Source organism: Leucopleurus acutus (assembly GCF_964270905.1).
Source record: "Leucopleurus acutus genome assembly, chromosome: 12".
NCBI lineage: Eukaryota > Metazoa > Chordata > Mammalia > Artiodactyla > Delphinidae > Leucopleurus > Leucopleurus acutus.
Genome location: NC_139154.1, coordinates 18,404,572 through 18,431,711, shown reverse-complemented (window position 1 = coordinate 18,431,711; position 27,140 = coordinate 18,404,572). Strand labels below are relative to the sequence as shown.

The window sequence follows — 27,140 nt, the reverse complement described above, 5'->3', positions numbered from 1 at the left end:
GTGTCAGTCCAGACCCTGAAGATTCCTCTACTTGCAGGCACCAGACAGCGCCAGCCACAAGCTCCCCACTGGGCAGGGGCCGTGCAAGGTGCTCAGAGCCCTTGTTCTGCAGACCCTTCTCCTACTGAAAAGCAGACACTCTCCTCATCCCCCACCCTACTCCCACCTACTGTGCTCCCCATGGTTCTTAAACCAACCTGGGGTGAGGATGGTTCCCCTTCAAAGTTCTAACCAACCTTTGGATCTTTTCCCCAGAAGAATGTACGTATACCCATTCATAATATTGTGGGTACCATCCAGGTACTCCCTGAGGTTCGTGGTACAAAAGCCCCAGTTTTTTAGCAAGGTGGGTCACAGTGCAAGGTGAGTAGGATGAGGGTCCTTTAACGGAGAGATTGGTGAGGCTAACGTCCCGGGTGCGATTCTGAGAGCACCAACTCCAGGGGGCGCTAGCGGGAGCTCCGCGGAGGACACGGTCAGCTGCCCATGAGGCTGGGGCCTCCGGTTAAAGGGTTTCCACTCCCGCAGGGCTTCTTGGGCTCGTGTGGAGACTCCTAGAGCATGAGTGTTCCCCCAGGACAGACCCCTTCTTCAGGGAACAGCTGAGGGACTGGTGCTCCTGGCCACCCGGGGGGCGGCGGGTATCCACGCTGCATGGAAGGGGCAGCAGGTGCTTCCCTCCCCGTTTGGGGCAGGCAGCCCCGCCTCCCTTACCTTCTCCCTCTGTCTGGCGGCTCCTGGCTGCCCGCGTTGTTCTGGACATGGCTTTCGCGGCTGGACACCTCCTTAAGCTCGGCTCCGTGGAAACGCTCCAGGAAAGAGTCAGGCCTCTGGTCCTCTTGGCGTAAGTGCCTGGCGGCCCAGGCACGCAGCGAGATGATGAGGCGTGACAACCTGGAAGGGCACAGACCCGCAGCGAGGGCGGCGTGGAAGGAGACGGAAGCCCCCTCCCAGAGGGCTGGGGCAGGGGCAGAGATGCCGGCAGGATGTGGGTCCCAGGGCCGGTCTCAGGTTTGCATGCCACCCCCTGCCCCCACTCGCCAGAGCCTTTTCTTCCCTCCACCTCTGCCACCTGGGACGGAGCTTCCTCCATAAGGGACATTTCTTCATTATGGCTTTGTCCCTTTAACACCTGGACTCCATCAAAGGCACGATCCTGCCAATGGGCCACTTAGCAAGCTTTTCTGCTCATCTTTCCTTCTGCCCCATGTAGAGCTCTTTGTTACGACTGGTAAGCATAGGCACAGTAAAAAATACAATTTCCGAATAGTGATAAAATTCAGAGCAAGGTATAAAGGAACAAGCACCCAGATACAACCTAGGTTCTTTCCCCAACCCTTGTCCTATGAATTGCTCTTCATACAAACTCTTGTTTTCTCCCCAGCCCTGTGCAGAAGTTCCTGTGCAATGTGCCCTGACCTCTCTCCTGGGGCGGACACCACCCGGGCCGCAAGCACCTGAGACCAGGCAGTCCACGCCCAGAACTCATCTTAGCTTCAGTTTTCTGTAAAAAAGCTTCCCTCAGCCCTGCCTCTTGCTTCCCCGTCTTGGCCAGGGGGGAACGGAAAGAGAGACTCAACTATTTCTTGGAGTTCAGCTTTCCTGACTGGGCACCCACTGTGCACGCCACTGTCCCCAAGAAATCAGTTCTGAGCAACCTGGCATGGAGTCATGAATTGTCACATACCTTGATCCCCATCACACACTTGTGACCATAGCCTAAGGGAATAAGTTGAAGTGAGGCAACATCCCACGAACAAAGATGCTTACAGCGGCTGCTGCAGATGAATGGCAAGGTGCCTGCCCAGCCCAACCTCTCCTCTCTGACACTCCCCACACCCACGTCCTCCCTCTGCTGAGGGAGAGAAGCAAGGTCATACTCCCCGGAGCTCCAGCCTCAGCCAACAGGCTCGGGGATGGACGACTGACCCACAGAGTCACTCAAGCCTCGGAACTAAAAACCACTCCAAGATGGGGTTGGGTGTTTCAACTCGATCATATGGTGAAGGCTGTGTTCAGCCTGTGCCTGCTGAGGTGTGAGCAGAGAAAGCCAGAAACGTAGGAGGCACGCAGGCAAAAAGCACACAGATCATGAAATGCTGCTAGAGAAACGAGAGAGGGAAGGCAGCTGCTTCCCCACGGCCCCTTATGAGCCCCACTGGCTCCGTTTCCACAAGGTGGCCTGGATCTTAGCTTACACCAGCCCCTGCCCCAGCCCTACCCTTTTCATTTGAGCTAGTTGAAGGTGTTCTCTAACTTACGACCAACAGGCCTTTTATTAGTAAGATATTTTATTAGTAAGACAAAAAACACTGGAAATTACTTAAATGCCCAGCTGTAAGTGGCTAGTGAAATAAATAATCCTCCACAATGAAAAACATGAAGAATAACTAGATAAATTAATTTTTTTTGCAATACTCTTAAGCAAAACCTGTAGAACACGTGACTGTATCAAACTCTGGCTTTGGTAAAAAAAAAAATATCAGTGGAAGGAAATAATGAGCCCAACATTTGCTGAGCGCCCGTCGTAAGGCAGCACTGGGCTCTGCTGCAGCCCTCATGTTACTGGATGCATCTTTAGATGAGACGTGAGAGGTGAAATGACTCCCTTCAGGTGGTACAGCTACTGAAGCCGGAGGACAGATGTCATCAGAAGGGAGACAGAGCTCGGGGCCTAGTTAATCTTCCAAATACTTTTGCGAGGACGTAAGCTATGAAGTCTAGACCCATACGAGTGAGGACCTGCCAGGGGCTATTTCCCACAGAGCCACGATTGCCCTCTGTGTGCCACCGTGATCCACCCAACGGTCTCCCACGGCTGGCTGAGCTTTCTTCTGAATTCTTTTCTGAAACTTCTCTGGTTGGCTTTTTTCCCTTGAATTCTCCCAGAATTGAGCATGTACCTCAATATCACTTTTTATGAGAGCAATTTCGGATAGAGGCAGTTTCTCTTAGACTTTTCTGAGCTCGGACCCAAGCTCAGTTCCTTTATACCTTGCTCTGAATTTTTGGGTTTCCTTCTGACCCAAGAGGAAATGACTCCCTGATAGATTTCTGACTCCGCTTCTCCTGCCCCTTTCTTCTCCAAATCTGCAACCCTACCCTCAACCACCATTTCTTCCTGAGACTTTTCTACCTTCTTTCTGCCTCCGTCTGCCCTTTCCCAAGGTGAGGGCTGAGACCGGTCGGTTACCTGGCAGGCCCCTGGCTGGTGAAGGAGCTTCGCTTGGATTCAGCCAGTCCTCTGGTCTCCATGGTGATGCCTTCTTGCAGTTCTGACGGTGTCTCCTCACATGGCAAGTGGGTCCTAGGAAATCAAATATGCAGCAAGCGAAATTGATTTCAAGCTCATCCTTGACATTGATTTCCAACCTCCTGGACACGTTGAGGACTGAGATGGCCAGATGCCCTGCTTAAAGAGGAAAGCTACTGTCACAGATCCTCACCCCAGAGCTCCCCACTTCAGTTCATACTCCAGCAGCAGCCAGCAGGTCCTGGCTTTCAGGAGAAAGTGGCTTTTCCTTTATGACAAGGAGGCTACTGCCCATAGCCCAGGTGAAAAGGGCAAGCCAGCAGCAAATGGTCCTTATTAGAGCACTGGGGGCGGGGTGGGGTGGGGGGGAGGTCCCGGGCCTGCATCTGGAGCCACAGCAGCTGTTTCCATGCAAGGATTCCAGAACAAGGATTTTGGTTCACACACATCTCTGCATACTGAGATCCTATCTCCTAAAGTCAGATCAAGTGCCGTCTCCTTCAGGAGGTCTTCCCTTGCCCCCTGTCGTAGTGTGTGGGTACTGCAGGAGCCCACTGGTTAAGAGGAGGGTCCGGCCATATTGTAAGGAATTGGCCTAGCCCTCCACGTGCATTTGTGTAGTGCTTTCAAATGAAAATCCATTTCTGCTGTGCCCTTTTGCCAAGCCCTAACCTGTGTCCCCTGTAATGCGGAGGGAAGGGGGGCGGGGACCTCACCTGTGCAATTCAGGGCGAAAAGCAACAGCACCCACAGGACAGGTGTCCACAGCTCAGTCTGAGCATCAGCAGAGCCTCATGTTTGTTGAACTTCCTGAAATAAGACCTCTCTGCTGGGGTGTAATTTTCCTTTTTTTCCTTCTTTTAAAACTTCCTAGGGCTGAAGTTTGATCAGCCTGATTAAAAGCCATCCAGGCATTGGCCTCCAGGGATTTGCATTTCATTCTATGAGTCTTGGAGAGCCCAGGCAAGACAAACTAATTCGATCACATGACCTATTCCAGCCTAATCAGCCTTCTTAACAAGGTGGCAGCACGGCTGAAGAAGCAAGCAAGAATTAATGTCAGGGCAATGGCTCTATCTCTCCCCAGTGAGTGATTCGAAGTCAGAATCCCCTATCTCAGCCGCCAAGCCGCTGCCTCTTCCTTTCTGCAACCTCCCTGCCGTCTCCAGCATGGGGAGCTCACTACCATTCCATGGCTCCTCCAGGTCTTCTCTGCACAGCCCTGATTGCCGGCAGGTTCTTCTCTCCCTCAGCTTCCCCATATCGAGGATACGCTTTTTTTTTTTTTTTTTGCTGGAACCACATGGAGTCAGGCAACTTCATCTTCTAAAAGACCGCCTTCCATGAAGGGACAGCTCTCACACCTGTGCTGCCTCGTTTTTCCAGGCTAGACGCATCAGCTCACCCAGCCTTTCCTCAACAGGTTCAAGTCTCTCCCCTGTCATGGTCATTCTCCTGTGAGCAGGTTCCTGTTTTCTTGCCTGACTGGGCACAGAGACTGAGAACCACCCTGCTGTTACTGGAGCCCAAGACATGCTTTTGGTGCCCCATCACCAGCTACCAACATCCGAAACCCAATGTCTTATAACATGTGCTGCTGCTAAGCCAGAAGGCCTTGTCTTATGCATGTACAATTGATTTGTTGGAAATAAGTATTGGACTCTCCCATTTATCTGAGTCACTTGATGTTTTGGCACCCTTGGTATGCAGCGTCCTCCCAACTCCGTCTCATTCACAGATGTGATACCCGAAGTATACGCCATTTATTGACTGCTTGCTGTATGTCAGCCACATACATTTGATCACCTAATCCACATAAAAACTGTATGAGGAAACTGAGGTTCAGAGAGGTTAAGTAACTTCCCCAAGGTCACACAGCCAAGCGGCAAAGCTGAGATTTGTATGCCATTCCATCTCCTTTCAAAGCCTGCTCTCACCTACTCCATGAATCTGCCTTCTGTATTTTCATATATGGCACTGATTAAAGCAAAAGTTGAATAGGACATGGCTGAGAGCTGAGCCCTGTGGCATGCCACTAGAGACATGGCTCTGATTCCCCTGGCTGCACTAATGTGGGCATGGCTTTTTTATTTCCAAACCGCCTAAGTGAATTCTCTATACTCATAAGAGACGACTCACACGTCATCCTTATACATATGAGAGACCCTACCAGAGGCCCTGCTGCAGTTAGGAAGCTACAATACCCTTGCGCTTCTAACATTCTGCGTACTACAAAGGTGGGAATGCATGTTGCAAGGCACCCGGGTCAGTTACAGGAGGAGGAGGCGGCAGGGGGACAAGTGAGTCCATCTCTCCAGTGCCTGGATCCTAGCAGCTGGCATGCTTGGGGGTGGGGAGTTGGGGTGCGGGCAGCAACTAACAGCTGGGCTCTAGCTCTGCCACAGAACGTGTGCCTGGAAGATCTAGAGGCAATCCCAGGACGAGGTGTTCTGTCCCCACCAGCAGCTCCCTCCTCAGGGAGCTCTAGGCACCGAGCAGGCGGCCCAGCATTTCTGCCTAGTCTGGATTCTGTTCATTGCGGGACGGGTGGCGGGGGGGGGGGGGTACATCCTGAGACCAGATTTATTTGCATCAGCAGCAAAGGACTCAATGCCCATGACATCAGGGCTTGTGGGTGGGTGAGAAGGGCAGAACTCACCCCAGATTTCAAAGCAGGCCTGCAGCTGGCAGCAGTGAGAGCTACTGCAAGTGGCCTGGACCTTTGACACCTACATGAAGGGGAGGCGGCGTAGTGGGGAGCCCGGAGGCCTGGGTTCGAATTCCTACCCCAGCACCTATTAACTAAGTGTACTGTGGGCTGGTCACTTACCCTCCCTGAGTTTAATTTTCCTGGTCTTCGAAAAGAAAACAAAGGAAAAATTGATTTCATATTGATTTAAGTATTGGTCAAACACCCAAGTCCAGAAAGGCACATTTAGCTGTGAAGAATAGGAAGGGTCTTATACGATGTAAGTTCAAGGGACCCAAGGGGCCTTTTCTTCTTGATGCATCTGCCCACTTGTTTCTTGATGCCCAGAGTTCTACCCTGCTGTCTTTCTCCCAGCTCCATAGTCTCTACCCTCGTTAAATGCCTGGGGGAATTTAAATAGCAAACCCAATTAGTTATTCCTCAGAGAAACTGATTTTACGAGGTAAATGGAAGGGGAGATTGGCTAGGAGGAGAGGAACCAAATGTCTGAGGTGATATTTTGTGTCCCCAAGGACACACAGGTACTGCCAAAAGGGAGAAACTTCTGGCAATCAGTGCAAGATCAGGGATCCAGAACCTCCCAGGGAAATACAGAGGCAGGAGAGAGCGCGGGCCAGGTACTGTCCGGCCGGGAGCTGGCTCAGGACTCGACAGGCTTTGGTCTCTGTAAAACAAGCAGATCAGGCCAGGACAACATGAAGTTGCCTTCTACCCGCAGTCTCCGGTTCTCCGTGGTGATGGTGCCTTTGCAGGAAGAAGCCCTGTGAAGTTAGTAACTAGCAAGATCAAGGGCAACTGGTGAAACAAAATGAAGTGACTGTTTTGAAAGACAAGGTCATTTTCAACCTGTAAAGCTCATCTTCTGAGTTTATTTATACAGAGGAATTAATGTCCACAAGGTGAAGCTTTTTCGTCACTGGGAGGGAGCAGAGGTTCCCATCAGAACGGGAATTGGAGATTAACTTTGTGCTCTGGATCTGGTGTCTTCTTTCAGTGACTTTGGGGACATAAGAGGAAACAGAAGTGGCCTTTTGGAACAAGGGTGGAGAAGATGATACCTTATTTTACTTTTCCTGCTCTCAAGCCCTGAGGAACTAGAGTGATGGGCAGGTACTGCCCCGGCCACGTGTGACCAGGGAACTGAAGTCACTGCATTTTTGTCTTGGGTCCTGGGGAAGCAGGTTGAAAATGGTTTTCTTTTGTGGTAATTGCTTTGGGCTCTGTTCAGGGTAAAGCATGAAGAAGTCTCCTTCTCTGTAGGACACAACCCCTTATGCCCAAAAGCTCACCTAAAACAGCTACACTAGGAGACTGATTTGGGGTTTGGGGTGCCCTCGGTCCCAGCTGCAATTCTCTGCGGCAGACTGTGAAGTGTCTCTCGATTGCAGTATCTGCAAAAACATGCCAGCCAGCTCTCAAATAACTGAGTCAACCAAACAGATCTAAATAGGAAAAGCAAAATTCAAGACATTTTTATTTCTGGTCTTTTCAAGGTGTAAACTTAATTTTTTTGTTCAAAGGAAACATTTTCATCCTTCCTTATGACTCTTCACTAGAAAAATGGGCCCAACGATTTAGAAAGAGAAACAGAAACCTGGGTCTCTAACTTGGTGAAAGACCTGGGAGGCGGGATGTCTCAGGGGTCGGGGAAATGATACTCCCCGCCTTGGGGGGCACTCAGCAAAGGACCACACCAATGCATTTGTTCCCAGCACAGCTGTGTGATATCATTGAGGACAAAGAGTGATTAATATTTAAGGACACACATTCATAATTATTTCTCCCAAAAGTTTTCTAAAAGGATTGGAATTTCAAGGCAAAGATCTACGATTTGTTCAAACAGCATTTCCTCCCTGCAAATAGTGATTTGAAACTTTAAAAATTTTATGTGACTGTGCCAGAGTCCTTTGCTGAAATCAATCTTACAGGGAAAACTAGTCTGTGAATTGACAGATGTTGGGCTGCTCTGGGAAGCAGGGGAGGGCTCTGGACCCAGCCTTCCGGCCCAAGGCTGCTCCCCCCAGCCTGAACTCCTATTCTCAATCTTTGGTGATGCTAAGGAGCCGTTCTGGAAACTTCTGTCTGTTAACCCACTCCTGCCTCCATGAGATAATGCTTCTCACGAAGGAAGCATTTTTCCTCTCTCTCCTTTTGAAACCTCTCAAGTGTTTCCACGGGATTCTGTTCTAATCTGTCAACAAGCTTTTACCACGTATGTAGCTGGGCATGGCCCCAAGTGGAGCTCACTGAGACCCGGCCAGTGGTCAGGCTGAGACAGCCTGATGTGGGCACAGGCAGGAAATGGCCCGTTCCAGATGTCGGGACAGCTGGGGCCGTCTGAGGTCAGAGGAGGTGAAGAAGGCTTCAGCTGGGGCGCTAGAGAAGGCCCATAGGAGGGGCAGCATCTCCAAGACCCGCAGTGAGCGCCGATTAAGCTCTCACTGCGTGGCAGGGGTACCCTGTTTTACCCTCATTTCTGCCCTGAGGTCAGTACTAGTCCATTTTGCAGATGAGGAAACTGAGGCTTGGAGCTGTTGAGCAGCTTTTCAAAGCCACTTTTCAAACCCAGCAGTCTGACCCCGAGCCTGTGCTGTTGGTCACCACGCTGGCCTGGGGATGCGGGTGGGGGAGGGGAGGGCACTTGCTCACCCGTGAGATGGCAGAGTACTGTCCAAGAGCATCACTTCAGAGCGCTGGCTGTGTGGGCAACCTATCCCCGGAGCGTGCATGGACCCAATGTGAGCCCACAGCGAGGCTCTCGGAAGCCAGAGGCTCTTGAACAGCCCGCAAGGCAGACGGAGCTTGTCGGCCACCGGCCGAGGCAGAGCCAGGGCGAGTCGGGCAGAGCTGGCTCGTGGTGGTGTCGGGTCAAGCAGGCATTCTGGGCAGGAGCCCCAGCCCACTCGCCAGGCCCGCCTTCTCACTGGGAGGAGCCAGACTGACACTCCAGGGACTCTGGAAGCTCCACGAGATGCTCTGGTTTTGTCCCGCTCAAGGCAAAAGGGAGCAATGGGGAAAAGTTCCATTTGCTTCAAATTCTTCTTGATCCTAACAGCTTCTTCCTTCTCCCATTGGGCCCAAGATCCCAGGAGCCTGATGCTGCCCAGGGAGCCTGACTTCCTGCTGTGCTCCATGCTTGGGACTTTTCTCCCCGCTACCGCAATCCTCTTTGAAGCCCCTCTTCAGGGGGGTTTATTAGCTCAGGTGTGGGAAAGAAACTATTAACGCACACCAAAGTTTTAATAGCAGATAACTGTCCTAATGGTGTTCCTCTTCCTTTTAAATAAGGGCAATGCCTTAACCTAAAGGAAGGAGTCCTCAGTTGTGGAACACAAGTATTGACAGTCGGCCAGTTAGGAGGGAGAAATTTGAGTAGGGTGAGAATTTCTGATGCCCCTGAGTCTATCAAATTTCCTGGGTCCAAGCACCAACTTAAAAGAGTTGGAGGGAATATCTGTTGCCATGCTTTGAGATTTCCTTCCTTTGCCTGAATCCCAGAAGGTGGAGGTCCAAAGACTACATAAGTTTGCAAAGATAGGGAAATTGCTGTCTATCACTTATTAGCCGAGTTGCTAAGGAGCTGGGACAAAGCACCTAGACGTAGGAAAAACCAAATGTGCATTTGAGAGAGGAAGTGACATATATAAGTTAGTGAGGAGAAACGATGGAGGAGGGCCTAGTGCCAGGGATGCGAGGATTGAGGACTGTAATTGCACTTTTGGCCGTCAGATAATATGCAGTTTTCATGGGAGGGAGGTTTTAAGTGTTATATTTGTGAGACAAAAATAACATAAATATTGGAAATAAAGCTTCTTCTTGTTCAACTCAATCAACTCACTGGGAATTTAAGAAACATAAGAATGTAAGTCCATTTGCACCAAATAGATACTCTCCCATTTCCCATTTCCCAATGCTGCTCCATTTTGCAGTTGAAGAAACTGAGGCATGGAGGGGTTAGTGAGTTTTCCCAGGTCTACTAGTAAGTTAGGAACAGGGCTAGAAGTAGAACTCAAGGCCCCAGGTTTCCATGTGGCTGCCTGTGTCAGGATGTCACTGATGGGGCCGATGGCTTTGCTGGCAAGGTACGGCCCACTCCCACCAGGTACATGAGCACGGCTGAGTCCTGGCCTTCTCCTGGAAGTGAGGGACAGTTAATCTGATCTGTACTCCACCCCAGTGCCCAGGGCAGTGGCTGGTGCACAGACAGAGCCCGATAAATATTTGATGTATACAAGGGCAAGTGTGGCAGTTTGGGGACATTTTTACAGTAGAATTTAATCAGCTGCATATGAGTCTTCATTTTCTTGCCTTCTAGAAAAAAAGTTACAAAAGTTATGTAACTTTTGGACCCTCATTTTCCCACATCTCTAAAATGAGAATAAAAACTACTTCAGTGTGGGTTGTGAGGAGTAAGGGACATGGAAAATGAAGTTAGAAGCAGTGCTGTGAACAGAGCCCGTCCTCCGACCTGCGCTTGCCCACAGGCTAAGGCAGTCTTTCCCCCAGGTCTAGATCAGCTATGGAAATAACCTGTTCCAGGCACGAAGTTAAAAGCCCATCCTACCTGCTGAGGCCGTTCTCAATGCTATCGAGATCTCTGTCCGTGGTCCTTACCACGAGGTGGTGAGTCCTGGAAGGGTGGGAGTATTGGGTACTAATCTTGGCCATCTTCTTGCTTTGTCACAGTCAGCTCCAAAGTGGTTGCTGAAACATGAACACAAAGCAGATATGTCATCAGGACCCCCCAGGAAGTAACTGCAAACCCAGCTGGTATGGGAGGGCTACTCCCCCAGGCAAGCCCTGGCACACGTGCCCTCCTCCATTTCTCTCCCAGTTCCTGCCACACCGTGTTTTAGTTGGATCTCTCCGGGCTAGTTGTCCGAACCAGAAGCACAAACAAGGTCTTTTACTCCTTTGTATATGCTGCATGCTGAGAGCTGCTCAAAGGTTTTTTCTGTTTGTTTTGTTTTGCTTTTTGCCACACCTCATGGTTTGCAGGATCTTAGTTCCCCGACCAGGGACTGAACCTGGGCCCCCAGCAGAGGAAGCGCGAAGTCCTAACTACTGGACCACCAGGGAATTCCCAAGGGCTGCTCAAAGTTAAGCGCTGATTCAGCAAATGAATGAATGAATGGCCAAGTTGATATCCCATGTAAGAAAGCTAAAACCCTCATGATTCTCTTTAATGATGCAGTGTCCCTCCTAACTCTGGCTTCCTCATTTACCCTATGTTAATCTTATAATTTTGCACATGTTTTAGTAACTCCCCAAAATCTTGTTTTAAAACAAAGTATAAAAAACCTAAGTACTTGACATTTATAAAACCTTTACAATGTGATGTTCAACCCAATACATACTTCATCTCATTTAATCTTCACAATAACCTCATCAGATATTTACAATTTTTGTCTCCATTTAAAGATGACTAAATTGAGGGACCTCTCCAGTGGCACAATGGTTAGGAATCTACCTGCCAATGCAGGGGACACTGGTTCGAGCCCTGGTCCGGGAAGATCCCACATGCCGTGGAGCAACTAAGCCCGTGCGCCACAACTACTGAGCCTGTGCTCTAGAGCCTGTGAGCCACAACTACTGAGCCCACGTGCCACAACTACTGAAGCCCGCATGCCTAGAGCCGGTGCTCCACAACAAGAGAAGCCACCACAACGAGAAGGCCACGCACTGCAATGAAGAGTAGCCCCTGCTCACCGCAACTAGAGAAAGCCCACGCGCAGCAACAGAGACCCAATGCAGCCAAATATACATAAATTAATTAATTTAAAAAAAATAAAGATGACTAAATTGAGACTCAGTGATGTCAAACAGCTTGTACAAGCAAAGAAATAGATAAAACCTATCGATGGCATGATCCTTATGCTAGAAATCTGACCGTGAATACTTTCCCTTCAGCAAACATTGGAAGGTGCCCCTCTGACGGATGAGAAAAGAAAACTGATGTGAGTGCACAGCTGGCGCGATGGATACGAAGACAGGCCAACTGCATGATTTCTGATCACAATCTTCCAGAAGGAAGATGAATTCCTGAGGACAGTTTCTCTGAAACAGATGGGCACAGGCTCTCCTGAGCAGCCACATGGTTTAAGTGTGTCAGAAGTCAGTACAGACCACTCCAGAGAAAGATGGTGATTTCCAGAAATAGCCCAGGGACTAATTCCAGGACTAAATTAATTTCATATCCAAAGGAAGGTCAGTGCCAGGAGCCCAGAGCACTGCACTGAAGCACCCAACATGGATGTGGTCCCTGCTCACCACGAGTTACTCAGGGAGGGGCAGCTGGTGGCTCAGATAGTCCTGGTTTATCTCTGATGTTTGATAGTTTAAGTCCACAATTTTAAATTTTATAATTTTCTCAATAGATAAAAAATAGTTTTGATTTTTAAAAACTGTATTCATTTATGTAACTTAGTTTCTGGCTGACCACAGGGGATACAAAGGAATATAAGACAATGGCTGTTCTCAAGGATCTTACAAGTCTAGTGGGGCAGAGGACGTATACCAGAGGGTCCTCAAAGTTGAGTCACGGAGCTTGGGCTTTACCTCTGAGCCCATCAGGGATGTGGTCAGATGTGTAAAGGCCTCTCTGGCTACACTGGGGAGGATATATCCACTGGGGAGGATATATTCAGGGAGCAACTAAGCCTGTGTGCCACAACTACTGATGCCTGCGCGCCTAGAGCCCGTGCCCTGCAACAGAGAAGCCACCGCAATGAGAAGCCTGCACACCACAACGAAGAGTAGCCTCCATTTGCTGCAACTAGAGAAAGCCCGCGTGCAGCAATGAAGACCTAACGCAGCCAAAAATAAAAATAAATAAATTTAAAAAACCCCACAACTACCAGATAGATAGAAGCACCGGGACATGGTAATTGATCAAGGATGAGGGGTTACGCTGCCGTGACTGCTGGCATGGGGGTCGGTGGTGCTGCCCACTGAGGCAGGGACTGCGGGAGGGGCAGTGTTGAGGCAGAGAATGATTCCAGTTTGAGATGTCTGCAGAAACTTTGAAGCCAACATAGGAACCAAGAGCCTCCCACTAAAAGAAATACGCCAAATTTGAAATCATCCATCCAGTGCTTTTTTACTGAGCACTTACTATGTGCCAGGCAGTATGCTAAGAGCTAGGGTTTTATAAGAAAATGATATGCAGCTCTGTCCTCAAAGAGCTTATGGTCCAGTGGGATCTAGAACAAGTCTTTTTTTTTTTTTTTTTGGCTGCACCATGCAGCATACAGGATCTTAGTTCCCCGACCAGGGATCGAACTGGGCCCCCTGCATTGGGAGTGTGGAGTCTCAACCACTGCACCACCGGGGAAGTTCCTAGAACAAGTCTTAAAGAAGTTTTGGGACTCTGTGGAAAATCTATTAAATTACTCGTCTTTGTGTATTTTCATGAGAATTGTACCAAACAGAGAAAAAGCTCATTGCAGCCAGTCTGTGCCCTTTCCCTCAGCCCCCTCAGCTGTCCCCTCCATCCTGGGCACAAACCCTGACCCCAGATGCCACCTCTGGACCCTTGCAGACCTGCTCCCTGTGGAGAGCTCCCATATGCCAGGCTCAGAGTGGCCGCTCGTGTAATACTGTCTCCTTCAATCCTCACAACAGCCTTCTTCCCTCCCTTTTCCAATGAGGAAATTCAACAGGTGAGCAGTTTCCCTAATGTTGTTGCTTGCAGCCTGAGCCAAGGTTAACAAAGACCTGTCTGACTCCAGAGCCCGATAAAGTCAGTGGGTGGAAAAGAACTGGCATTACTTTTTGGCCTGAGCAGTAGGGGTCCTGCCTGGGGCCCCGTTCTTTAAAGCAGTGGTCCCCAACCTTTTTGCCACCAGGGACCGGTTTCGTGGAAGTCAATTTTTCCGTGGACAAGGAGTCAGGCGGGGGGGATGGACCACTGTAACGCGAGCGATGGGGAGCGATAGGGAGTGGCAGATGAAGCTTCGCTTGCCCGCCCGCCTGCCACTGCGCCACCTGGCTCCTAACAGGCCTCAGACCAGTACCTTTAAAGGCCCCCACTCTGACTCCCCTCCAGCCCTAGCCCATGAGGCCAAGGGAACATGCTCTCCCAGAACCCCATGCCCTGCTCTAGCCTATGCTCTGGGTGCCCGGGACCCCCAAATTCTCTGTGGACGGGCTCTAGAGGCTGCCTGGGCCTCTTCCCAGGTCTGTCTTCCTGAGAACAGTGTCGATGTGCTGCCCCTAGACCTACAGGTGGCCCAGGAGGAGCTATTTGTGAGGGTGAGGTGAATGGAGCTTGGAGGTGTGGGCAGATTGTCCACTCATGTGTGTGAAAGGCCCCCTGTGGCTTGGGGTGGACTCAAGGCTGGGAATAGAATGGGGCAGGCCATGGATGCGGGACCAGAGATCAAATGTCCCCATGCCACTATGTTCCAAGGCCATTCTGACACACGTGCAAACCCAAAGTGCTAGAGAGTTAACTCCCCTTGGGCAACCCTTGACTAACAGAACCTGGAACCACGGGTAAATATTCCCCTTTTCTGTCCCCTCAGGAAGGTAATTCAGACATATATTCTACGTGGCTCTTTGGAGAAGCCCTAGAAGGATCAAACGACTTGCCCAGAGTGGTGATTAGTTTGATAATGTACAGTTGGGGTAGTTTCCCCTGCCTCCCTTGTTTTCTCTTCCAAGACCCCTACTTCTCTTCCTTGGAACCACTCCCCAAAAAAGTTGCCTGCCAGCATGCCGTTACCCAAAAAATTCTTTTTTTTTTTTAATGGTGGGAGGAGGGGATTACCTCAGCTAAGAGAATGCTTTTTAGTTATTTAGACATGGTAAGTGGGCCCTGTGCACTCCTGACCCAGGTCCCTCAAGGGTTAGAAGTAACCTAATTTCCTTCTTAATTCCGTGTTCTTTATCCAGGAGAATGAGGTTGGGTAGGACAGGGCAAAATGTACATCATTAAAGGAAAATGTTAGTTTAACGTAAATCATTAAGATCTTTTTTCCCCTAATTGTTTCATAAATGTCATAAGGGTTGTCTTAAAAAATTACTTAAAAGGACCAGGACACAAACAAAGTCTATATATTCTGATTGGTTGATGTATCTCACTGGTATTTTTAAATCTGAAGTTTCTATGCGTTTCTCTTCTTTCTCTTTACGGAAGAAACGTAATTGTTTGTACTATAGAATTTCCCACAATATGGATTTTTGCCAATTCTAACTCTACGATGTTTCCTGTAAATTAGAAGTTGTACTCAGGGCTTGTTCAAATGTGGGTTCCATATTTTCTTGGGTGATTTTAGCAGCCACTGGTGATCACTGACTGGATCTATTGATTTATTAGGAGTTGCAAATTGGTGATATTCTAGCATTCCATCTTCATCAGTTAGCTGAAGTATTCTTAGAAAAGAAAATCTGACTTCTTATTTGGCTGCTCAGTGGTATGGTTCATACAGGAAAGGCAGAATAGACACTTAATTCTTTCCCTTTGTTTACCAGCTTGTAAGCCATGACATCCTAAGTGATTCCCCAACCGCCAGAGTGTTTTCACATCTCCCGGCCCCATAAACTCTAGGAGAACTCACAAATGAGATGATGAAAGTACAATAGATGATCCTGAGGCTCTGCTGGAAATGGAAACTGCCGTCCAGCCCAGGCCCCCTGAGCGTGAGGCGCCTGCATATCCATTACTCATCCATCCTCAGGAGCCCCAAGAGGTAATAGCGAGGCTGATTTCGCAGGTAAGGAAATGCGGGCTAGGGTCTGTCTGACCCTGCAGTCTGTGTTGTGGTTTGCTTTGTTTATCATGCCCCCTGCAGGAGATGAGAAGTGCACAAATAAAATTTTAATTTTCAAGCACGGGAAGAAGATGCATCCTGCCAAGTACCAGGGTGACCTTGAAGTGGATCCCAGGCCTGAGCCCAAATGAATGTGTGTTTTCTAGGGCTTGACTGGGAACTAAGGACATACCATTCCAGACAATTCCCATTTTCTTTACAACATCACTAAACCCAACATATTTTCTTCCCACCGACACACTTATTGACTCCATCAGTGTCCTAGGCATTGCACCTGGCCCTGAGGATTATGATGAAGAAGACAGGTCCCTGTCTTTGAAAGCACAAAATTGCCTGGGAAAACAGGTACGTAAACAGCAGGGGGAGGAAAGAGAGGTGCTGAAATAGAGACAGAGACATGATAGGGAACAATGTGGATGGGGGTTACTAATTCTGCCTTAGGGACCGCTGAGGTCTGAGAAGGCTCCTCACGTGAGGAGCAATCGCAATAATTATTTAACATTATTCAACATGCACTATGTGTTAGCCATTGTGCTGTGCACCTTTAAGGATCTGGCTGTCTTTTGTGCATATCTTTAACTCTCTCCACTGTTCTCGGCTGGGACACCTAAGTAGGCAGGAACCTAACAAAGCTCGCCTGCATTCCAGATACATTTCTTTCACTCCTTTATTAACTCCAAAAGCCCTGAAGGCAAGAATGGTTTCCTTTTACTTAGAATATTTTATCCTCCAAAATACTCAGCATATACACATGGTAGGTAATAAAAAGTAGGTGGCATAAATGGAGGAGGACCAGGTGAGTAACTGTAATGACGACACTGATAATTACAACAGTATATTTACTAGCATTTACTCTTTGCCTGGTCCTGTTCTGATAACTTAAGTGTGTATTAACTCACTTGATCCTCACAGCACTCCTGTGAATGAGTCACACTGAACATTCCTATCCTATTTAAGAATGGATGGGAATTTATGAGGGAGAGAGCAAGTGAGCAACAGAGGAGGTCAAAACATGGGAAACCCTTTCTTCTAAATTGAAGTGTGCTTCTGAAAAAAAATCTTGGTCCCCACTTACGATGACTAACTTTTCATACTAAAAAAATATTGTCCATGTTCTGTCCTCTTTTTTATTATGGCTTAGACATGAGAACCAGTCCTGCTTCAATTTGTGTCATTTGAAACATTGTCATTTTTCAAACCCTGAATGTATCTCATCAATAGAGAGGTGCCTGCAGCGCAGTGTGCACGCCCATCTAACCCACTGGAGGTCCTTGCGAGTTATCACTGTCCTGCGCGATGACTCCTATTCAGCCGGGGACTGGCAGGTCCAATTAGTGAGGCCCCAAGTCTAGACACAGAGCCATGCCAAATAAATGGGAACCCCAATCAGAGGGGAGCCCCATAGTCTTGCTGGATGTGCACTCTTGGCCCAGGTCTCTGTCTTCTCCAATGGAGATCGACCACTTTTACCACCTGGGGTCTTTGCTCTTCTCAGAAGTAACCTCTCTCTGGGCTTCATCCATTTCAATCCTCCACAACTCAACTTTCTCATCATTGTTCTAGGCAAAAGCACTCAGCCAATTCTCAGTAAGTATGAGGTTGGACAGGCTCACTGTGTCAAATTAAACTCCAAAGATAAATCAATAACTCCCACAAGGTCTGCATGCCTTGGAACTTTTGTCTAAAGCACACTTCTAATTGCCTTTCCCTTCTTTCCTATTCCATCTGAGAACTTCAGGGTAGAAGGGAAAACGTCCAATGCTGAGGCACTGAATCACTCTGAGACCTGCGAACCAGCCAGAGAACAAACACAAGGACCAGAACAGACGTCACTACACTAACCCAATGACGAGGGCTGTGTGTTTTCAAGCAGTCCCTTGAGTAATATCTTTTGTTTGAGACAAATGACTTTGGAAAGACAATATAGGCAGTCAAGGGCACTCAACTGAGAGAAAGGAGAGCTGGAGTCTCTTCTCAGCTCAGCCTCCAATTTGGGCGAGTGACCCAGCACTTTAGTTTCTTCATCTAATGATGGACATAGACTTATTGCAGATGAAATCTTTCATAGGAACCCAATGCATAAAACATTCACTTGTAGTATTTTATTTAAATGTATTTTGTAATTTTATAAAGACAAGCAGTGGGACATAAGTTAATTTTGACCATGATATCCAATATAGTAAAGTTTGGTATGGAATACATGTCAATCAATGCTGTCTTTATTTATTTGGGCTTTTAAAATACTTAAATATACATTTTAAAAAAAAAAACTTAAAATGCATACAGAATACCTTAGGGAACTCTGTGGAACAGAGTTGAAAACCAAGGCCAAGTTGATTATTAAAGGTCCTTCTGCTTCAGAAATTCCATGATGGGACAAAACTCTACAGTGCAAATATTGTACCCAAGGGTCCTCTCATATTTTCTGTGAGTGTGATCCTATGTGGAGAAAATAAAAATATTCCAGAGCTTCAAAAACAGAAAGGGGAAAAAAACTATATAATGTTAATATTCTCTGGACATGGCACAATACAAGTATAAACAACTTGAATATCAGAACTTAACGTGAGAGGGCATTTTGAAAACTATATTAATATGCAAAGATCCTCAACAAAATACTAGTGAACCAAATCTAGCAACATATAGGAAGGATTTTATACCATGACCAAGTGATATTTATCCTAGGAATGCAAAGTTGATTTATCATTCAAAGTCAATCAGCATAATACACCATATTAGTAGAATAAAGGGTAAAAACCATGTGATCATCTCAACAGACACAAGAAAAGCATTTGACAAAATCCAACATATTTTCAAGTTAAAAACTATCAATAAACTAGGACTAGAAGGAAACGTCCTCAACCTGATTAAGGGCATCTATGACAAAGCCATAGCTAACAACATAATGGTGAAAGACTGAATGCTTTCCCCCTAAGATCAGCAATAAGACAAAGACATCCATTCTCATCACCTCTCTGCAACATGGTATGGCTCGCCAGGGCCATTAGGCAAGAAAAATAAATAAAGGCATCAGATTGGAAAAGAAGAAGTAAAACTATCTCTGTTTGCAGATGACATGATCTGGTATATAGAAAATCATAAGGAATCCACTAAAAAACTATTAGAATTAATTGAGTTTAGTAGTATTGCAGGATACACGATCAGCATAGAAAAATCAGTTGTATTTCTATACACTAGCAATAAATAATAAAATGAAATTAAGAAAACAGTCCCATTTTTAGTAGCAGTAAAAAGAATAAAATACTTAGGAATAAATTCAATCAAGGAAATAAAATGTTTGTACGCTGAAAACTATAAAAATTGTTGAAAGAAATTAAAAACATGTAAATAAGTGGAAAGATATCTCCTGCTCACAGATTAGAAAAAATAATAGTTAAGATGGCAATACTTCCCCAATTGATCTACAGATTCAATACAATCCTTATCAAATCCCTTCTGGAATTTTTGCAGGAATTGTCAGGCTGATTCTAAAATTTACATGGAAATTCAAGGGACCCAGAGTAGCCAAAACAAACTTGAAATCCTGATAAAGAAGAACAAAGTTGGAGGACTCACACTTTCTGATTTCAAAACCTATTACAAAGCTACAGTAATCAAGACAGAGTGGTACTGGTGTAAGGATAGATATATAGGTCAATGGAATAGAATTGAGAGTACAAAAAATAAACTCATACACCTACGGCCAACTGATTTTCAACAAGGGTGCCAAGATAACTCAATGGGGGAAAGAATAATAGTCTTTTCAACAAACGTTGCTGGGAAAACTGGATATTCACATGTAAAAGAATATATACCATACATCAAAATTAACTCAAAATAGATCATAGACTTAAATGTAAGGGTTAAAACGATAAAATTCCTAGAAGAAAACATAGGAGTAAATCTTCACAACCTTGGATTAAGCAATGGTTTCTTACATATTACACCAAAAGTATAAGTGACTAAAATAAAAATTAGATTGCGCTTCATTAAAACACACACACACACACACAAAAAACCTTTGTGCTTCAAATGATACCACCAAGAAAGTAAAAAGGCAACCCACAGAATGGAAAAAATATTTTAAAATCATATATTGGTAAGAGACTTGTACCTAGAATATATAAAGAACTACTACAACTCAATAATAAAAAGACAAATAACCCAATTAAATAATGGGCAAAGGATCTGAACAGACATTTCTCTGAAGGAAATTACAAATGTTCAACAAGCACATGAAGAAATGCTTAACATATTTAGTTACGGATAAATGTCAGTCAAAATCATGATGAGATAACCACTCCACACTGCCTACGATGGCTATAATTAAAAAAACAGACAATTACAAGTGTTGGTAAGGATGTGAAGAAGTTGGAATCTTCATACACTGCTCGTGGGAATGTAAATGGTGCAGCCACTTTGGAAAACAACAGTGCAGTTCCTCAAAATGCTAAAAATAGTCACAATGTGACCCAGGAGTTCCACTCACAGGCATATACCTAATGAAAACATATGTCCACACAACTTGTATTTCAATGTTCACAGCAGCATCATTCATAATAGCCCCCAAATGGAAACAACCTAAATGTCCATCAGCTGATAACTGGATAAACAAAATGTGGTATATCTATATAATGAAATGTTATTCAGATGGAATTTTATTCGGCAATTAAAAAGGGTAAAATACTGATACCTGCTACAACATGGATGAACCTGGAAAACATTATGCTAAGTAAACAAGCTAGACACAAAAGGCCACACATTGTATAATTCCGTTTATATGAAATGTCCAGAACAGGCAAATCCACAGAGATAGAAAATAGATTAGTGACTGCCAGGGGCAAGGATGGGGAGGGGAGTCAGAAAAGAAAATGTCTGATAATGGGTTCAGGGTTTCTTTTGGGAGTGTTGAAAAGTGTTGGGCTGCACCCCTCAGGCCCACAAGGCCTGCGCTTGCCCAGCTTTAAGACCAAACAAAGAGCCTGGAGTCAGCAACAGGCTGACTGTTGTCAGCAACAGACATCAATGGTTTAATGGATGGGGGGACCTTACACGTCTGAAGCAAGGTCCTGGAGCGACACCCCACTGTGTGTGGCTCAGGGCAGACAGGACCTGGTGGCAGTCTTCGCCCCCAAAAGGAAGGGGGGATTACCATTTATAGGAGAATTGATGGCAGGTGGGCTCATTAGTTACCAGGGAAACCAGCAGAGGGGCACGCCCCTCACCACCCCTTCCATAAGAATAATCACTAGCTGGGGGCTTGGGCAAGTAAGTAGGAAGGTCAGTCAGGTGTGTAAGATACAGGTGAAGCAGGCATTTGTTGGGCAGGGGATGAACAGAGGGCAAGAGAACAGCCATCTCGAGTGACCTGGCCCTACAAAAAGTTTAAACATCATATCGAGTTACTGGTCGCACAGCTGTGAATATACTAAAAAATAACTGAAATATATACTTTAGAAGACTTTCATCACATGTGAGTTATACCTAAAAAAGAAGTAGTGTTAAATCTAAAATCAAAACACTTTTCAAATGCAAAACTCACAATGTCTGCTACAAGAAACTCATGAAACATAAATATACTAAAGGGGAGAAATGTCAAAATATCACATTAATAAAAATACTGATAATGATCACATTTTTGAGAGTTTACCTGATGCTAGGTACTTCTCCCCATGTATCAACTTATTTAATTCTCACAATAACCCTATGAAGTTAGTACAACTATTATCCCTATTTTATAGATGAGCAAACCAAGGTAACAGTTCACACAGCCAGGACTGTAGCAGGCAAACTAACTGTAAAGCCTGAAAGCTTAATCCACTGCCTCTCAAGAAACGAGGCCGATTTCTGGGACCAGTAAGTATCAACATTTCCTCCATCTGCCCAAGGAATGTCCAAAAGGGTAGCTCAGGTCTTAGACCATGAGGATGTGTCCAGTTGTGCTCAGAGCTGAGCTTCCCGGTTGACAAAGGGAAATGGAAGTCAGAATCTCTGTTCTCCCTTTTCTGCAGAGTAGAGGCTAGGCAAACCCAGGAATGTCACTGCACCAAGATAGGAAGAATGAGTCTGAGTTAGGAGACTTGAATTTTGTTTTTCAAGGAAACCTCTGAATGGCTGGGAGGTGGAGTCCTCCCTCTTCTCAACTCTATGCACTTTTATAACACAAGCAAAGGGAAGCCTGCACACACCAGCTGTAGATTTTCAATTCCTGCCTGAGAAGAAAAGCTAACCTTGTTCCCCCAGACTGGAAGAGATTCTGGGTAAAAGAGAGCCCACCGAAATTGTAACAAGGTTATCAATTATGTGACTCAACCACCAGACAGAGGCTTGCCTCATGCCTAGAAAGTGTCTTGGTCTTCTGTAGAGATGACTCAGAACTAATGGGACTCTGGTTTCCTGAGCTTTACGTGCACTCAGTTTCTAAATGACTATTTTGCGATAGGATTCAGCTGCTCAGGTTGAGATTCCACGAGGATGAAAGTGCTTTCTAGATGTATCTAGGGCCGGAGAACCCGTATCTCTGTAGCCAGCCCTATAGATGCTCTGCCCAGAATTCCATCTTCTCCTCCCACCTTCCAACACACACACAGACACACACACAGACACACACACAGACACAGACACACAGACACACAGACACAGACACAGACACACACACACACACACACACACAGAGTCATCAAGCCAGGCAAAGGACCTCCCTTCCTTCCCCAAGGACTGTTTCCCCAAGGCTAGCTGCAGACACAGGAGGTAAAGCGTGTTTTTTCCCTTAATTAACTTTTGGGATATGATATAAAAATAATACATTGTCATTATAGGAAATTATAAGATGGTCATATCCAACTTTGAGCACTTGCCATGCCAGGCACTGTACTAAGAAATTCACACCAATTGCTTCATTTCTTCTCCCAACAACTCAGTGAGGCAGATGTTATAACTACTACTACCAACTTACACATGAAGAAACTGAGACTTGGAATGGTTAACAACTTATTCAAAGTCACCCAGTGGCAGAACTGGGGAACAAAAGCCTGTTTTGTTTTTTAAATCCCTACACTGCATTATTATAGTACAAGACGGAATGCGTGAAGTTCCTCAAAAAGGGGATCAGATGAGGTCCAAGGTGTGGGCCATGTGAGGGAGGATACAGTATATCCAGGAAGTTTTTGTTGGTACAAAACTAAATGTCCTGAATGGCACCGTCCCAACTGCTCCCCCGCCCTTCATCCCCTGAGTCTTATTCTGGTTAATGCCCCACGAACGACCCGTGGAGCCAACTAATCACCCAGCTAAGCCTCGCATAAGCTTCCACGCCTCCCTCTCCCTCACTTCCCCAGATCCACCATCACCAAGTCCTTCAGTTACACCACCAACTGCCTGTCCCCTCTGTTGCCTCCCACTCATCCATTCACTAAGTCAGAAATGCACTGAGCCCTAACCATGTGCCAGGGCTCGAACAAGCCAGAGACAGCTCTTGACCTCCTTGAGTTCTGTTCCCACCTCTGTCCAGGCCCTGTTCCCCCTCCCCAGGATTGCTGAAACAATTCTTTTTGCGCATCTCCCATCTTTAGTTTCACCTCTGCAACTCTTCCAAGGCCTGGCACTCAGGAGGTGCTCAATGAGTGTGGAATGAAAGAATGAATGAATCTTCTACACTAACATCGGGGTCTTTCTACACGATAGTTCTAATCATGTCACTCAGAAACTTTCAGAGGTTGCCTATTTTCTCCAGCATGCAGTCTTAGCCTGACATTCAAGATTTTTATGTAACCTGGATCATATTAGCCTAAAAGGGATGCTCCATTTAAATGAAATTACTCATCCTTCCCTTAAGAGTGGCATGAATTTTCTCATCCCACCTGGTGGCAGAGACTGCGCACCAAAGCCCACCCTAGTACTGGCTGTATTACTCAGTCCCCCTTCCAGGCCAGCTGAGGGCTGGGTGGCAGGATCTGGCCAGCAGAGTCCCCACCATGATGCAGGGCCCCCCAATGCCTCGGAACCTCAGACATCGCATAGGCCATGGGCTAAGCCACTGAGACGTTCTGGGTCTGTTACCGAACGCAAGTCCATGTGCCTGACGCACAGTGAGTCCCAACAATACCAAAATGTCGGAGTTTGCAGCAGAGAAAGGTTTACTGCAGGGCCACGCAAGGAGACGGGTGGCTCATGCCTTAAAAACCCTGAACTCCCTGAAAGTTTTCAGCAAAGCCCTTTTGTAGGAAAGGTGAGGGAGGGGCGTGGTTAGTTGTTGCTAACTTCTTGGTGTCTGATCCTTTGTTCTTGAGGCCGGGTCTCGGTCAGGTCATGATGTTCCCCTAAATCTCCACCAAAACAAATGTCTTTCTCTATTCTGACAAGAAAGGGCAAGGGCCCAAGGCTCAACTTCCGCCCTCCGAGGTCCAGGTCCCGCCTAAGAGGAGCCTGTGCAGGTCGCTTACCCTGCCCGGGAGTGTTCATCCAGCGGCCAGTCTGGGTCCTGCGGCCAATGCCCAGGCTCCGCCGAGGAGGCAGATCTCAGCTGGTGGCGCCCTCGGGGCCCAGCCGTCATCACTGAGGGAGCCAGGCACGCCGCACCCAGTCGGCCCTCAGGCTTTCCGTTTAAACTGGAGAGAATCGTTTGCAGAGCGTCAACAGGAGCACATGGTGTAGCAAATGCCAATCAGGCGAATGCCCAGCTCACCACAGCTGCCCTTCTTTGAGAACAGCCCCACGACAGAGGTGGCCCTGCAGTCACGACGTGCAATGGCCTTGCAATTTAACCCTGACCTCTGGCCACCTCCTAGGGGTGGACAACTGATCTAAGCTGGACCAAGTTTAGAAACTTGAACGGACAGACTGAAGCTGGTTGAAGCTGTTACCTTCATGGCTGTGTCCATATACTCCCGTTGCCGAGGCCTCCAGGGACTGCGACCCAGAGACGGCCGCCGCCATGAAGTCGCGGAGGCGGGGGTCGGGGAGGGGTTCGCTGCTGCCTCAAGGCCTGGGCCCGGCCAGTGGGTGGCAGTGAAGAGGACTCTGGAGCTCTGGGGGACACAGCCCTCAGCCTGTCCCCGGCCCCCCCACCCGCCCCCAGCTCACCCTCAGGCTCGGAGACCGGAGGGCCTGGAGGGCCCAGGAGAGAAGGCCAAGGTCCGCCTCTCGCCGCACTTTCTGCTACGAGGAACACCACAGCTGCGCTCCTCGGGGCAGCCAGACCTCCAACCGCCCGGAGCGCTCCGGCTCTCGTGCACTTAGGGTCTCGCGTGCTCAGGGTCTCGCGATAACTGTCGTGCGCTAAGGGCTGCGCGCGGCTCTGCCCCTATTACGAGTCTATGTGTTTCCACAGCAGGGTCTATCCTCTCCTGAACAAACGCACATCTTGGCTCCTGCTAGTCCCTCTGCCTAGAGAGACGTTTTCCCTCTTGCTCAGCAGTTGAAATTCCTTAGTTTCAACTCCATTATGGCCTCCCCTGGGGGGGTCTGTCACTCCCACTTCTCTCTACTCTGGGACACTGTTATCACCCCTATTGCAGCCCAGAGCAGAGGCCATCTCTACACCATGATGTCCAGAGGCCAGGGACTGTGTTTAATTAATCTTGTCTCCCGCAGGGCTTAGTCTTGTCATTTGTACTCAGGAGTAGACAGTGTGCAGCTGACATGAATTAGGTCAGAGGGAAAACCATTTACCCCAGCCTCATTGTAGCAGTTGGGGGATGGAGGTAAAAGCTTGACCCATCCCAACCTGGAGGCCGCAGTGATTGGCAGGGATTTCAGGGTTTCAGGTGAACAGGCGGCTAGACAGTGTGGGTTGGGAGGGAAGAGGGGACCACAGCACCTGATCATTGCCATCCCTCCCTCACAACCACAGGAAACCCGCAGCCTGTGCAAGATTTGGGGGGGGGGTGTAGCTACTGAAGAGCCTCTGTGGCTTCCAACTGTTTACCTCCTGGGTACCATGGCGACGGGAAATTGGTCGCCATGGCAACCCCATTATTAACCAGCCGCAGCAATCGCGGGCAGATAGTGAATGACTACCGAAAAGGCAGAAACACAGGCGCATCAAAGGCAAGAGGCACACGCAGTCCCGGCCAAAGTCCCAGATAAAGTGACTGAGATCTTGTGGGGACCAGTCACCGGGAGAGCAGCCAGTCACCCTCTCCTGGCATCCCACGCCCGACGAGGGCCCCGTTTATGACAGAACAAAGGCTGAGAAGGAAAAGTGCGTGCGCTCGGGCGTTCTTGCGAAGGGAAGTTCGCGTCTTTCCTGCCACACCCGCTCCCCGCCAAGGGAGTCCCGCTAGCTCAGTGAAATGCTAACTCGCTTCCCTGACCTAGCGGAATTGTCAAGAATCCGGGACTTTGGAGTACAAGGACCTAGCTCAGGGAGTGGCCGTGACAGGGGTCACCTCCCTCCTCCCGGCCCGGCTTTCCATCGCCCCCTCCAGTGATTTCTCATTCAGGGAGTATGTCACCCCATGCCTAGACAACGACGTCGTTGCCCGTTTTTATGAATGAAAGTGTGTGTGTGCGTGTGTGTGCAAGGGAGGGACTGGTGGACAGGTCCATAGAGACAGGGGTCTGGACTGAACACTCCGGGGTAGAGCCCGAACCCAGGTAGCCAGTCACTGCCCCAGGGTGTGAGGTACCAGGGAAGGCGCCGGACCCAGCTTCGCCCCTCCGGAACATTTGGTGAGGAGCGCCCACCGTCGGGCCGTCCGGTTTCCGGGAGAGGGGTTGCGCCGGCGGAACCGCTGGCAGGGAGAGCGCTGAGCGAGCGAATTGCGTGTCCCCGGCACCGCGTCTACAGCCACGGGGTCCCAGCCGCGGGCTCCGGGTCCCCTCTGCTCTTGCCCCACTGACCCTCGGCCACATGCCGTGTCTAACTAGAGATACCCACTTCAGAATGACAAATTTTAGTCTCAACAACAGCATAAAGTAGGGCAGCTGTGAACTGGAGAATCACACGGAGAGAAAAATGAATCGGCACTTCCTCCAGTCATCCAGTCCTTGCCCAGGGTTGCCGGAGAGCGAGGGGCTGCTGGCCGCGCCCCCCTCGGGGCGTCGGGGGCGGGGGTGAGGGCTGAGCTGGGGAGAAAAGCCGGAGGACGAGGACAGAGGGCCCGTGTGATTATCCGGTTAGGGGCTTGCAAAGGATCTGAGGCCCACCCCACCCCGCCCCTTCTCCTCGCTCCTGAGCTCTAAGTCCCTAAGGCCAGAGCAGCCTAGATCGCGGATTATGATTTTGTCGTTAAAAAAAAAAAAAGAGTGCTTACTCCGCCAAAGTATTTTCATTCTTTGCCTCCTCCGCAGCCCACCTGTCTCTTTGCATCCTCACGGCTGAACAGGGCCCAGCGGAGGCAGTCCCCCTACCCCGGCGGGGGTCCCCTTGGCTCCTGCCCCCTCCAAGCCATGGACACAACTT

At 48.2% G+C, this 27,140-nt stretch overlaps 1 protein-coding gene across 1 annotated transcript in view; it reads right to left on the bottom strand.

Moving 5' to 3' along the window:
* Nucleotides 1–24,882, bottom strand: part of CNGA3 (cyclic nucleotide gated channel subunit alpha 3) — a gene marked incomplete at its 3' end in the record, with an annotated part of 41,220 nt that extends 16,338 nt beyond the window's left edge. Inside the window, exons 1-4 of the mRNA XM_082851236.1 lie at nt 24,818–24,882; nt 10,528–10,667; nt 3,194–3,307; nt 715–894 (exon numbers count right to left, since the gene is read on the bottom strand). Coding sequence (XP_082707362.1) covers nt 715–894; nt 3,194–3,307; nt 10,528–10,631 — 398 coding nt within the window. The 5' untranslated portion in view covers nt 10,632–10,667; nt 24,818–24,882. The remainder of the gene's footprint in view (nt 1–714; nt 895–3,193; nt 3,308–10,527; nt 10,668–24,817) is intronic.
* Nucleotides 24,883–27,140: the final 2,258 nt, after the last annotated feature.